The sequence below is a fragment of the Clytia hemisphaerica genome, unplaced genomic scaffold (genome assembly GCF_902728285.1).
Source record: "Clytia hemisphaerica strain Z4C2 unplaced genomic scaffold, Clytia hemisphaerica genome assembly, whole genome shotgun sequence".
In the NCBI taxonomy this organism is placed as follows: domain Eukaryota; kingdom Metazoa; phylum Cnidaria; class Hydrozoa; order Leptothecata; family Clytiidae; genus Clytia; species Clytia hemisphaerica.
The window spans coordinates 1072281-1085229 of record NW_027104076.1 but is presented as its reverse complement, the minus strand read 5'-3'; the positions used below and the strand labels follow the sequence as shown (position 1 = coordinate 1085229).

The 12949-nt window shown below is 35.0% G+C and overlaps 1 protein-coding gene and 1 long non-coding RNA gene across 2 annotated transcripts; both read left to right on the top strand.

Moving 5' to 3' along the window:
• Positions 1 to 16: 16 nt before the first annotated feature.
• On the top strand, positions 17 to 2215 carry LOC136812612 (uncharacterized). Its single transcript, XR_010847370.1, has 3 exons — positions 17 to 134; positions 1582 to 1717; positions 2031 to 2215. It is a non-coding gene; the product is annotated as an uncharacterized lncRNA (long non-coding RNA).
• Positions 2216 to 2394: 179 nt separating this feature from the next.
• On the top strand, positions 2395 to 5379 carry LOC136812549 (uncharacterized). Its single transcript, XM_067069076.1, has 5 exons — positions 2395 to 2404; positions 3372 to 3556; positions 4156 to 4285; positions 4810 to 4971; positions 5246 to 5379. Exons 1-5 carry the CDS (start codon positions 2395 to 2397, stop codon positions 5377 to 5379), a joined length of 621 nt encoding a protein of 206 aa, XP_066925177.1.
• The last annotated feature ends 7570 nt before the right edge of the window (positions 5380 to 12949 follow it).

Sequence of the window (12949 nt, the reverse complement as noted above, 5' to 3'; positions counted from 1 at the left end):
TCTGCTTCAACATCTACTTAATAAAAGAATTATGCAATAGAAATCTGACTGTTTTATATTCGTTTTGATATTTCTGATGAAACTTTGTCGAAGTATGGTAAAATCTAGATTTCTGCTTTTTCTCATCTTGACAAGTATGTTTACAATATTTATTCTAAATCACCATCCCATGCACGAAGCCCGCTTGTTTTTCACACAAACACCAGATCGAAAGTGAAATTCATCGCCATATTTTGAATAATATGGTGCGCAACCTCAATCCCAACTTGTTATCAGTTTTTTGATATGCTTACTGATAATTAATAGCGCCAGGTGATATTCTCTGGCGTCAATAAAACCTGGGATACACGGGAATGAGTTTGCATACTGTGTGAAAATATAAAGAAAGCTCTGGATTCAATTAGTAGGGGCCACTATGTCGCGAAAAAGCTTCCCGTTTGCAGCAGCTTGTGCAAAGGGATTTTATGATTGAATATTGTTCCTTGAATGTAGAAGATCAAAATTTGAGAGGTGGGGCAGGGTGTGACCACCCGTTGCCATGGAAACTGATGTCATTGGTTACTATGGCAACCAAAATAAAAAGTCGTCAAAATTGAAAAAATTTTGTTTCATTCGAAAGAGCATGAAATACTGATAAAGAAAAAGGTCACAACCTATTTCTTAAAATGAATATATCAGGAGTTATTAAGGAAATAAGGCAAAATGACGTCATAAAACGATGACGTCATCGAAAAATAAAAATTTGCCAAAATTCAAAAATTTTTAGTTTTTTGGAAAGAATACCTTCCAGTGAACAAAAAATATTATTACAAAAAAGTCTGAAAATCCTTTTTAAGAAGTCTATGAGCCAAAATTGATATTTTTAAATTTTGCCTGTAATGTGCTTGGTGGGCCAGCTCCAACCTTCGACAGGCAAAAAATGAAATTGTCAATTTTGGCCAATAGACTTTTTTTAACGAATTTTCAAACATTTTCGTAATAATATTTTATGTTCATTGGAGGGTCTTCTTTCCAAAAAACCAAAAATTTTCGAACTTTGGCAAATTTTTATTTTTCGATGACGTCATCGTTTTATGACGTCATTTTGCCTTATTTCCTTAATATCTCCTGATAAATTCATTTTCAGTTATAGGTTGTGACCTTTTTCTTTATCAGTTTTTCATGCTCTTTCGAATGAAACAAAATTTTTTCAATTTTGACGACTTTTTATTTTGGTTGCCATAGTAACCAATGACGTCAGTTTCCATGGCAACGGGTAGTCACACCCGGCCCCACCTCTCAAATTTTGATCTTCTACATTCAAGGAACAATATTCAATCATAAAATCCCTTTGCACAAGCTGCTGCACACGGGAAGACATAGTGGCCTCTACTAAATCCATCATTTACATTTAGCACAAATCTTAAAGAAATCACTTTTTCTTGCTTGAAAAGGTTGAATATTCCTCAATAGTGCTTCGGGCTTTAAACTCAATGGTTCACCCAGTTGGTACACGCAAATACTTCTACTCTTAAGTTTAATGGAATTCCAAGAAAATTTTATAAAACTTTGTATCTTATAAATAACTTTTTAACACTTCAGCTCGGGAAATTGCATCATCACAGACAACAACAACCAATATCTTGGGTGACGGCAAACGAGAAGGACATGCGACAAATACGCATTCTTGTGATACCATCAGAAATGAAGTTCCAAAGGATTTAACTTTCATTACCAAGTATTAATTACTATATACGTTTTTCATAAGAATAAATCATAAAAGAACAAAAAAAGCCTCGATGGCCAAAATTTTAAGAACACGGTAGTTTTAGATCCACACACGATTGCTTTATTCACCTTATTCACCTTTATTCTTCTTTTGCACTTGGAGAACTTTCTACTACGTCTACATATATTGACTTTTTTCTGTCGAGTGCAGTATCGTATGAAATAAAAGCGAAAGAAACGACTCAACATAATTTTACCTGATAGCCCCCTTGAATAAAGAATTTCGAATGAGAATATTCAAAAGATTACTTTTTATGTCGTAGATATGGATTTTACCATAAATACACAGAAGCGTATGGAATACCCATCGTATCATCGGAACGTGTCAGTGACCGTGCGCTGAAGAGAGCGTGTCATATTACGCGATTCCTATTTGCGGATCGTTATGACGTGAGAGATGCATTCTACAAATACACTGGACGATTTGCTGTGGTCGGCATAAACGAAAGTAAGTACAGTTGATACTCTCTAATTTAATTCACTGAACAAAGGAGCGTATCAAATTGTAGAGCATCGTTTATGACAGTTTCTCGTTGATGGTGGTTTTCAATATATTGCGGAATAATGCAGTGCATCGAAATAATGGTCGTCTCTCCGTAGTCACTTATATTGTTACTACAATGCAAAATGATACCACGTTAACTTAGAGACTTAGAGGATTTTTGCTCCTTTAATAATTTGCAAAGTAAGTAGTTCTAAAACATCTTGTATGCATGCAGCATCGAACAATTAAAACACATGATGCGTTTTCAAGCAATCTAGGCATTCTAAATTTTAAAGGTTTTCTCTTTGGCGAAATTCTTGGAACGCCACACTAGGTACGGCAGGTACGTCGCTCGCCGTACCAGATTTTTGACAACAAATGGTCAGTGTTAAATAAAATCAAAGATTTTCAAAAAAATTGTATACGACCAAACAAGGCATACTTGACTAACAATAGCGTATTAAGGCCGTTTTTCAGTCATAAAAGGACTGAAAGTCGAAAAATTTTGCGCCCGCTTCGCTCGCGTTCTTGTTTTCCATACATTTTCTTCCATGACATAGGGGGCAAATATTGCAATTTGCGTCCTCTGCTTGTACTACCGCTCCACCTGGAGATTGTGTTCAAGTCTACGGCTTCCCAAACCATGCCTGGCACAACCTCGCTTTGAAATTTAAAAAGACTTCTTACGGATCTGCGAGGAATTAAATCCCACACCAAAAGTCCACCCTACGCCAGAGGGGTAGTTCTTTGTAACTTTGGCGCAGCAGACCTAAAAAATTGCTTTATTAAAGCTCAAATAGCTGTAAAAGATGCTTTAAAAGGTCGACGCTATCGAGAATTAGGTCACAAAACTGCAGAAAACTTCATATTGGCTTCATCCTTCATCCAAAACTTCATCCTCTAAGGGTGTAAAATTTGTAAAATCTGACCTTATTTTGCCTTGTCAGAAATCTTAAAAAGGGTCGATTTTTCACCAAAATTCAGTCTAATTTGGCCCATTTTTTTTGTGCACTGTAATGGTCCAATTTCAAAGGCCTAATTTCGGTCCGCACGTACGGCCGTTTTTGAATCGAGTGCCCCCCAGGTATAATCACAATACTCCTTACACTTTTAAACCTAGAAACAACCGACCTTCCAGAGCATAGTAATCTACCATCTTGGTATAACATCGGATATGCACGTGGTTTGGGTGCCACCCTTGTCCGCCCATTTTCTTCGGGTGGTGAAGAAAATATTTTATGCTTGAAAAAAGATCGGTATTATAAGGATGATATATTTTTTCATGAAGCTGCCCATGGAGTTGCGGTAAGCTTTACGACTACTTTTTATTAGACTCGTATAAGTATTACGCTAACTCGAACACGTACCAGTAACACAAATTTGTTCGAGTTAAGGGAGTTTTGAGTTATGGAGTGAGATTTTTATGGCATTGTTACTTAAAAAGGGACAAGAAAACTTTTGAGTTAAAGAAGATAGAAGTTATTGGTTTTCACTCAGTTTCACTTACACAAAGTCCTCCGCTGCATATATACATTTTAATTATACTTGAAATTAAAATCATTAGCTTTCAGTATTTTCAGGCCTTTCAGGGAATTAATATATCTCGATAGGTGTGGTTTTAGATTTTATCTTATAACTTATCTTATAATAACAAAACCTTATCATGAGTATCACAGCGTATGAATATTACATATCATGCTGTGAAGACAAATCCCGATTTCATTCAATGTGCACTCAGTGAAGGCTAGATTCAATCCGTTATTCTAGACGCAGCTCAAATTATAAGGCTCCACTTTTTCTTGTTTGAAAAATATTAAACATTCGTCTCATCCCTTCGGGGCTTTACACTCAATTATTCACGGTAGCAAAACCTTTGATCAGATATTATTTTTTGAATTTTTTAGGAAGTTGGTTTGGCAGGAGGTGTGACGAATTTATACGAAAGATTGAAAAGACTGTATATTGCAGCCAAGCGAGCGGGAAAATGGAATAATACGTACTCTATTACCAACCATCGCGAATATTTCGCCGAAGGTGGGTTCTATCGAATGTTAGCTTCTTTGCCTAATGGTGTATCTATATAGATATACTTGTAGTCTGTTGGTCAAAGCTTTCAACCAAAAATAAAAATCTACAAATCAAAAATGGACGAAATGCCAAGAGAACAGCTTACACGTTCATACCCAGGCTCAAATCTTGAAAAAGTTAGCCCAGTGTTAAGTATTGCCTAAGCAAATGCTGAGCCTCAATTTACGAAATCTCAAAAATTGAATTTACTGCAATTCCAAAAATTACCAGAAATGAAATGCTCATGCATGGTAAGCATAGTAAAAGCGTATTTGCTGAAAAAAAGAGTTTTGCTAAGAATAATGAGGCTCACGAAAATTTACCCTAAGGTTCAGTAAACTCTCGCTTATTCGAACTTATTCGAATTTTTCTATAATTCGAACTTGCTTCCGTAGTCCCCGTCAAGGAGAAGCCCTTTTATAATATTTTTCAATAATTCAAATATCTCTATAATTCGAATTAGCGAGAGTCAACGGTATCTTTATCAATAGGTATGCAAAGTTATTTTAACAACCACCGTGAAGGTCCGAACCCACCAAATGGAGTGCATGGCCCTGTGAACACAAATTCTGAACTGAAAGAATACGACACTGGTTTGTATAACCTGATTAAAGAGCTTTTCCCATGTGAAAACACTTATCATTGGTGCTCAGGTAACAATAGAAGATTGAAGCAAACTTATACCCAGTCCCTTAGCTTGCTTTTTTTGTGATTCTTATAGCGCTCACGATTGAATTGCGCCCATAAGTAAAATCAAACATTTGTTTAAGTACGGTAGATTCTGGGAACAAGATTAAGATTGTAGGTCTTTTGAAGTTCAAATAAGACTAGCCACCTATTTTCTTTTATCTTTATGATTGGAACTCTTCCACCTGATTTATGATTTTAATTATGATGTCATCAAAATTATTGGTACTTTCTTTACAGAAAACGCTGCTGGTTCAAATTTGAAGATGAATTGTCCTGTGACGAAACAACCAGACCCAAGTATGTCTCGTTATCTAATTTATGCCGTGGGCAAATTTACCAGGATTACAAGGGGTTATATTCTAATACAATAGACTAATAAAAAGTGTCCTTGAATTAATAAAATAAAGGTAGCATAAGTTTACACACCCCCTTCTCTCAGACCAAGTGGACGACGCTCTCTCACTGGAAAAATTGGCAAAATATGTCCCCAGTGGGGAATTATACTTATAGTCCTCACTGCAAAATATCTAGGTTTCTGCTCATCCTCTAGCGAAAAAAGTTTCTTATAGGAAGTATATCTATAGAGGTCTGCGATCAGACTACAAAATATCATGCTTTCTTCCACCCCCGCTACATTTACTGACTTGAAACAATGACACTCTAACCCCAAGCCATAAAAGCATGAGAGTATTAATCCCCATCGATTTCAGCCCATTATTTTTACCCCTACATGTTTTTTCTTTATAAGCAGCACGCTTATAAGCGTATGAAGGCTCATATTTACAGAATTCCTAAGCATAACACAAGCATATGTCGACCTGAAAGAAAGCAAATCCTACTATAGCAGACTGTATCAGTATGAATATTTGCTCCGGCCTAGGAGCCTTTAATTCTCTCTCTTCCGGCGACAACAACAACGGTCAAGACATTTTTTTGTTTGTTTATCTAATCTGATCTTGTCCGATTCAACAAAAACGGATCACTGATTCCGATAATACTGTGATTTGATTGGCCGAAAGTATTTGACTTTGCTGACTGTGTAGCAAATATTGGCAAATCTCAGTGAAAAATTGATCATTTTCATCATTATTCATGAGGTTTTGGACATGATTTATGAGAAGTTTGATGCATACTGGCTCTCTAACAATGTGGAAAGTCTTTGGAGAAATTTTGGCCACGAATCTTCAGCTGATCGAGTGTTTATAATGCATATAACTGGCTAACTTCTCTTCTAGATGCACAAAACCAAAAAACTCTGCTTTTTCAAGATTGATGGAAACTTTTTGAGAGCAAACTATTAATATATTTGAATTCAGTATAATACTTGCGTGTAAATTTGAGTAAGATTGGTGCATTTCTCATGATTTTATGCTGTACAATACAAATGATCATATTTTGGACTTCGTCATTTTTCATGATGATATAAATGGTGGTCGTCCCTTTTGGATTTTCAAACTTGACAATGACACTTTCAAACACACAGCGGAGCCATTGAAATTCAAAAGAGAATACTAAATTACAATTACAGTGTAAATTTGAAAACGATCCGAGTAGTTTTTGTGGTGTTATGTATGTCTGAAAATGATTCTGTTTTGGACTTTGTTATTGTCGTATTCATCATCGGCTGGCGACCGTTCCTTTTGATTTTTCAAACCCGACACAGATTCTTTCCAAACATACCACTGTAGGAATTCAATAAAGGATACTAAAACACAATTCCTGTGTAAATTTGAACAAGATCGGAGAAATTTTCACAGTATTGTGGCTGAAAATGATCATTTTTTGAACTTTGTCGTAATTTCAAAGGCTTGGGCGACCGTTCCTTTTGAAGATTTTTTAAACCGGACACAGGTTTACATACGTACACTATCGTGCCATTTTATTTGATTTATCCTAGTCTCCTCCAAGTATTATCCCAACAGACTAATGCTTAGCTAAAAGCCGTGGCCTCTAATTTAGGCTATTTTTCTCCCGGTGAGTGGGGGTTGGGTTGGCACTTTAGGCAAGAAATTGCATGTGTAATCACTTAGAAGAGCTAAGCTTCCAGCTGGTTTATTTATTCATTAAGATTATTTCCCATACTCGCTCTACAATAAAATTATTACTTTTCTTTTTGCGGAACGAGCGTTGAGCGCGCGAAGCGCGCGAAGCGAGTGGAGCATCCTTTCTCTAGATCTGCGCATGCGAGATGTGGGAATTTTGTTGTATATGCTTGAAAAATCAAAAAGTCAATCAGGTTACCACGTGAAATATCTCCTTTGCTAAACGAAAGCCAAAAAGAACTCTTTTGCTACTAAACGATAGCCAAAAGCTGAAAGTATCAACCAAATCGTAGTCAGTTGGGTGTTTAAGATAAAAACTGCAATTATTGCTCTTTTCGGAAATTATTGCCGAAAACGGCAATTTTTTTAACGATGAAATGCTGAATCAGCAAAATGTGTTGTCCTTTTAAGGGCAAAGATGTCAGAGGTGTTTGAAAATAGTAAAATTGCATCGAGAAAAAGGTTTTTTTTTCGGATTTTTAAAAGTGATTTTTTTTTTTTTTTTTTTTTTTTTTTTTTTTTTTTTTTTTTGTTTTCAATTTTTCGTTGCTCAATAACATGAAAAGTTCTAAAATAATAAGTTAAAAGATCCTGCATCGATGCCGAAACACAGCCAGAAAGAGATAACAAAACCCCCGTTGTAAATTTGTTTACATATGACTCGATTTTGCTATCTGCATTTCCAACATAAACCAGTTGAAAACAAAACTAAACGAGGCAAAGTGGGCCTATTTATCGCGAGGGTGTCAAATACCACGTGTTTCAATAATAAAATCAACTTTTATTTGCAAAAAAACGCGGCAATAATTGCCGAAAACGGCAATTTTCATTTATTTACTTTTTTATTTTTCTGCTGATTCAGCATTTCATCGTTAAAAAAATTGCCGTTTTCGGCAATAATTTCCGAAAAGAGCAATAATTGCAGTTTTTATCTTAAACACCCGACTGGTAGTATAGTTATTATGCTGTAAAAATGATCTATTTTGGACTTTTGGTCATTTTTCATGATGATATAATTGCGGTGGTTGTCCCTTTTGGATTTTCAAACTTGACAATGTAACTTTCAAACACACAGCCATTGATACACAGTATTTTTTGTGGTGTTATGCATGGCTGAAATTGATCCTGTTTTGGACTTTGTTATTGTCGTATTCATCATCGGCTGGCGACCGTTCCTTTTCACTTTTCAAACCCGACACAGATTTTTTACAAACATATCACTATGAGAATTCAATATAGGATACTGAAACACAGTTCCTGTGTAAATTTTAACAAGATTGGAGAAATTTTCACAGTCAGACAGTGTTATGGCTGAAAATAATCATTTTTGGCGACCATTCCTTTTGATTTTTCAAACCCGACACAGATTTTTTTTAACAAACATATCACTATGAGAATTCAGTAAAGGATACTAAAAAACACAATTCCTTCCTGTGAAAATTGAACAAGATCGGAGAAATTTTTCACAGTATTATGGCTGAAAAATGATCGTTTTTTTTGGACTTTGTCGTAATTTTCGTCGCGGCTGGCGACCATTCCTTTTGATTTTTCAAACCCGACACAGATTTTTTACAAACATATCACTATGAGAATTCAGTAAAGGATACTAAAACACAATTCCTGTGTAAATTTAAACAAGATTGGAGAAATTTTCACAGTAATTATGGCTGAAAATGATCGTTTTTGGACTTTGTCGTAATTTCGTCGCGGCTGGCGACCATTCCTTTTGATTTTTCAAACCCGACACAGATTTTTTTACAAACATATCACTATGAGAAATTCAGTAAAGGATATACTAAAAACACATTCCCTGTGTAAATTTAAAACAAGATTGGAGAAATTTTCACAGTAATTATGGCTGAAAAAAAATGATCGTTTTTGGACTTTGTCGTAATTTCGTCGCGTCGCGGCTAGCGACCGTTCCTTTTGATTTTTTTTCAAAACCCGACACAGATTTTTTTACAAACATATCACTATGGAGAATTCAGTAAAGGATACTAAATCACAATTCCTTATTCCTGCGTAAATTTGAACAAGATCGGAGAAATTTTTTCACACTGTGTTATAACTGAAAATAATATTTTTTGGACTTGTCGTAATTTCATTGGCTGGGGCGACCGTTCCTTTTGAACATTTTTCAAACGCGAAACAGGTTTTTTTTTTTTTTTTTTTCCAAATATAACAATATTTATTACATACACACTATTGAACCATTTTATTTGGTTTATCCTACTCTTCTCTAAGTATTATCCCAGCAGAAAAAATAATGCTTAGCTAAAAACCCGGGCTTAATGGAATAAACTTTTGCGGGGATTAAAATTTTGCTGATTTCGTGGATTTGGGTGTCATGTCATCCGCGAAATTTAAGTCTCAATGGAAATTTTGGAAAGGCCTCATCCGCGAAATATTTTCTAAACAAAACTCAAAATTTGTCAAACAAATACTTTTTGAATGTTTTTGTTTACTGGCATCAAAGAAGTGCTAATAATGTGTATTTCAACAACAAAAATGCACGATTTGACAGTTAAGTCACAAAATCGTGAAAATATTGCCACCCGCGAAAGTAAGTCCCTGCAAAATTTTTAAATTTCGCGGGTAGGCCCAATCGTGAAATTAAATCCAATCCTCGCGAAAGTTTATCCCATTAACGAAATTTTTATCCGGACAATCAAATCAACGGCGCATCATTGCTTCGCTATTGGCAAGTTTAGAAATAAATAAATTTATAAGAACTTGGAAATATTGACTTCTAAATGTTTATCTCCTTTAGCTCCAATTTTGAACTTTTTAGTTGAGGATGAGTGGGCGGGGGATGGGCTTGGTTGTTTAAGCAAGAAAGTGCATGTGTAATCACTTAGAAGAGCTAAACTTCCAGCTGGTTTATTCATTCGTTAAGATTATTTCTCATACTCGCTCTGCAATAGATTTATTGCTTTGCTTTCTGATCTGTTCTGATTAGTAGTTTGTGGGCAACGTTCGAACACAACTAATTCGTTTGTTTGATACTAGATTTTAAAGTTGTCAAGTTCTTTCCTCACAATCCATGATTGTCTTAATTGGTTCTGGATTGATAAATACCTAGTTTAAACATTGCAAATTCTTTCAGGGCTCAGACTTAAGCCCAGCAACCTAAATCTCTTGTGTCCTGAATTAGATTCATCTACAAACTTTCAACTTTTCAACAGGAATTGTGAGGGACCTATTTTGTGTGATATCTATGATATCGATATTTAGTAAAATGAGTTGTGTTTTATACAACTACTCTCTAGTGAAAAATTCCGAGAGTAAAGGTAGATTGTTGATTTTTATCTTTATTATATTATTTATAATATTTTTATTATATTTATTATGCACAGTAAAAAAAGAAATTTGTAGTTTTTTAAAAAATTATTATACTAGATAATATTCTATTAAAAAATGTAAACATATCATAACAGAAAATTTTGATATTCAAGAATAATTCAATACATCTCATGCCCATTGCTAAGACCTAGCCGTTTAAAAAACTCTGTCAAGCTTAACATAAGGGTATAACTAATGAAGTATAAGCCCGGAGGGATAGAATTAGGCTTATACTTCATTGGGTATAACGTATTTTTTAAAATGGTCCAATTTTGTTACGTTGTCGAATTTGAGGACTTCTTTTTGCAAAATTGATTTGAAGAAAAGCTACCCTATTTCTATTAACCTATACTAAACATCACCCACGGTACGAGATAAAAATCCCGCTTTTTAGTGAAGTGCTCGATACCTTAGTACACTCATTTTTTTATAAGCATAACGTTTATAAGCATACTGAAGCTCAAATTTCCAGAAAAATTAAGCATATACTAAGTATACATTGAGGCTGAGCCAAAGAAATTTTTAGAACCATAATTTTCATAAATTTCTTACCTAGCATAGCGTTAAGCATAACTCGAGGCTCAAAATTGAGCTTTAGGCATAGTAAGCTTCAGCCGAAATTTATCGTATGCTTATAAAAAAAATTAGTGTATTAGAATTTTTACTTTCTGCGTCTTCGAGTTGTGAAGGAATTCTTGCGTTTTACAAACTACACGTTTTTGGTGTGGATCGAATCCGTTAGGTAATCTTTGGCAATTTTCTCATTCCTTTTCTTATGTATTTTTACATTTTTGGAAGATTTGTCAATAACCTTAGCCAGGCAATCAAAAGTATGTTTTTTATCGCTTTTAGCAGCGAGCGCAGCGAGCGCTGAATTTCCTGAGTCACAAAACTTCGCTTTGCGAAAACGGAACGCTCGTTCCGCAACCCCTTTCATGTTGATTGATTATTAGTTTGTGGGCAACGTTCTAACACAACTCAACAAACTCATTCTTCACATCTTTTAATCCCTTAAGCCGGAGCTTCCAGCGCAGCTGGTTTATTACTATTGACCGACAAATTCCCAGAAACTTCAAAGTGTAATTGAAATGAGTTTATTTCAAAAGAAATCTTCTACATAACTCCCAAATATATAACAGTAACTGAAATAATAAACAAATCATCACTGACTTTTTTAAAAAAGCGTTGGTGACATTTTCGAGTTGTGTTTTCAACGATACGCGAATAAAAATATCAACTTTGAACTTAATTCAAGATCTTGGATTGTTGTCATGGTTACTTTTTTCTACCTCAATTGCGCGCAGAATAAAATCGCGATTGGTCCTCACAGGTAGTATCATGATTTTGGCATGTGATTTTCACTGTAGATAATATGTTTATGAGGCTGTTTGGTTGTAATAGGAGACGCTAAAAAATAGATCTGATTAGTAAGGTAAAGTTTGCTGGAAAGTTGCATAGGAGGTCAAATTACATCGAAGTAAACAAACAACTAACTTACAAAAAGAGAGTGCTTTTTGAACGAGTTAGTCGTAAGTGAAATTCTTTGATGACATCCAAAATGTATCTGTTAACGGGTTTATCATTATCAATCATATTGTCTATACCTTTAGGTAAGTAAGTTGCACCTACCATTTTTTGAAGATATTTTACTGACTTAATTCTAGCCAAGGTAAAAAGGGGAATACTGAAAATACAGTTTCGTTCACTACTAAACACTCTCATTTCTCTACATGATAGAAAAATACAACTAAGATTTTCACAGGACAAAAGATAAGTGTGTATATTGTTTTGTTTTGAGTTTTATCGCCTCGCAATTATTTCATTGCAGTTTCATGCGGGACGATCGTGCCTTTACTAAAGTCGTCGCAGTCAGTATCGAAATATTCCAATATTACTTTACAATGGAAACTTCTACCTCTGGCTGATGAACAAATTGATTGGATAACTGTGCATTACCAAAAAGATAATGCAAGAAAGATCAGACCAATTTGGGAAGATATAACAGGAACAACGACATTCGGCAATTCCAAATTCAACGCCAGTTTAATGGTCATTGTTCAAAAGAATACAATCGACGTCACAATTCAAAATATAGAAGAATCAATGCTGATTTATTTGACAGCAGTTTTCATAAACCAAAAAGGCGAAATACAGAGAGGCCCAATGTATTCTAAATACAAGATTTCCGTCAATGGTAACTATATTAAAGTTTCTAATTTTCGTCTTTTTATATTTACCTTATTTTGGGGTTTTCAGAAGCAAAATTTTCAACCCCCCCCCCGCTATTAGGTTCCCTCGTTTATTTGGAACCTAAAAGTACAGCACTTTCATCTTGTAGTTGGATATGTGAAAGCGACCAGTCGACCAATCTGTTACAAAGCAACTGGAAGATCACCGGGGATTTTCAAGATACCGATGAGTGGTAAAATCATCGCGATTAAACTAGAACATGTCAGTGGATTTCTACGTTGTTCTCCAAATTTGAAAAGTTATTGGGCATGTAACTGTTGCTATAAGCCAAGCACAGTCTTAACACTTGTTACAGATTTTCTGAACA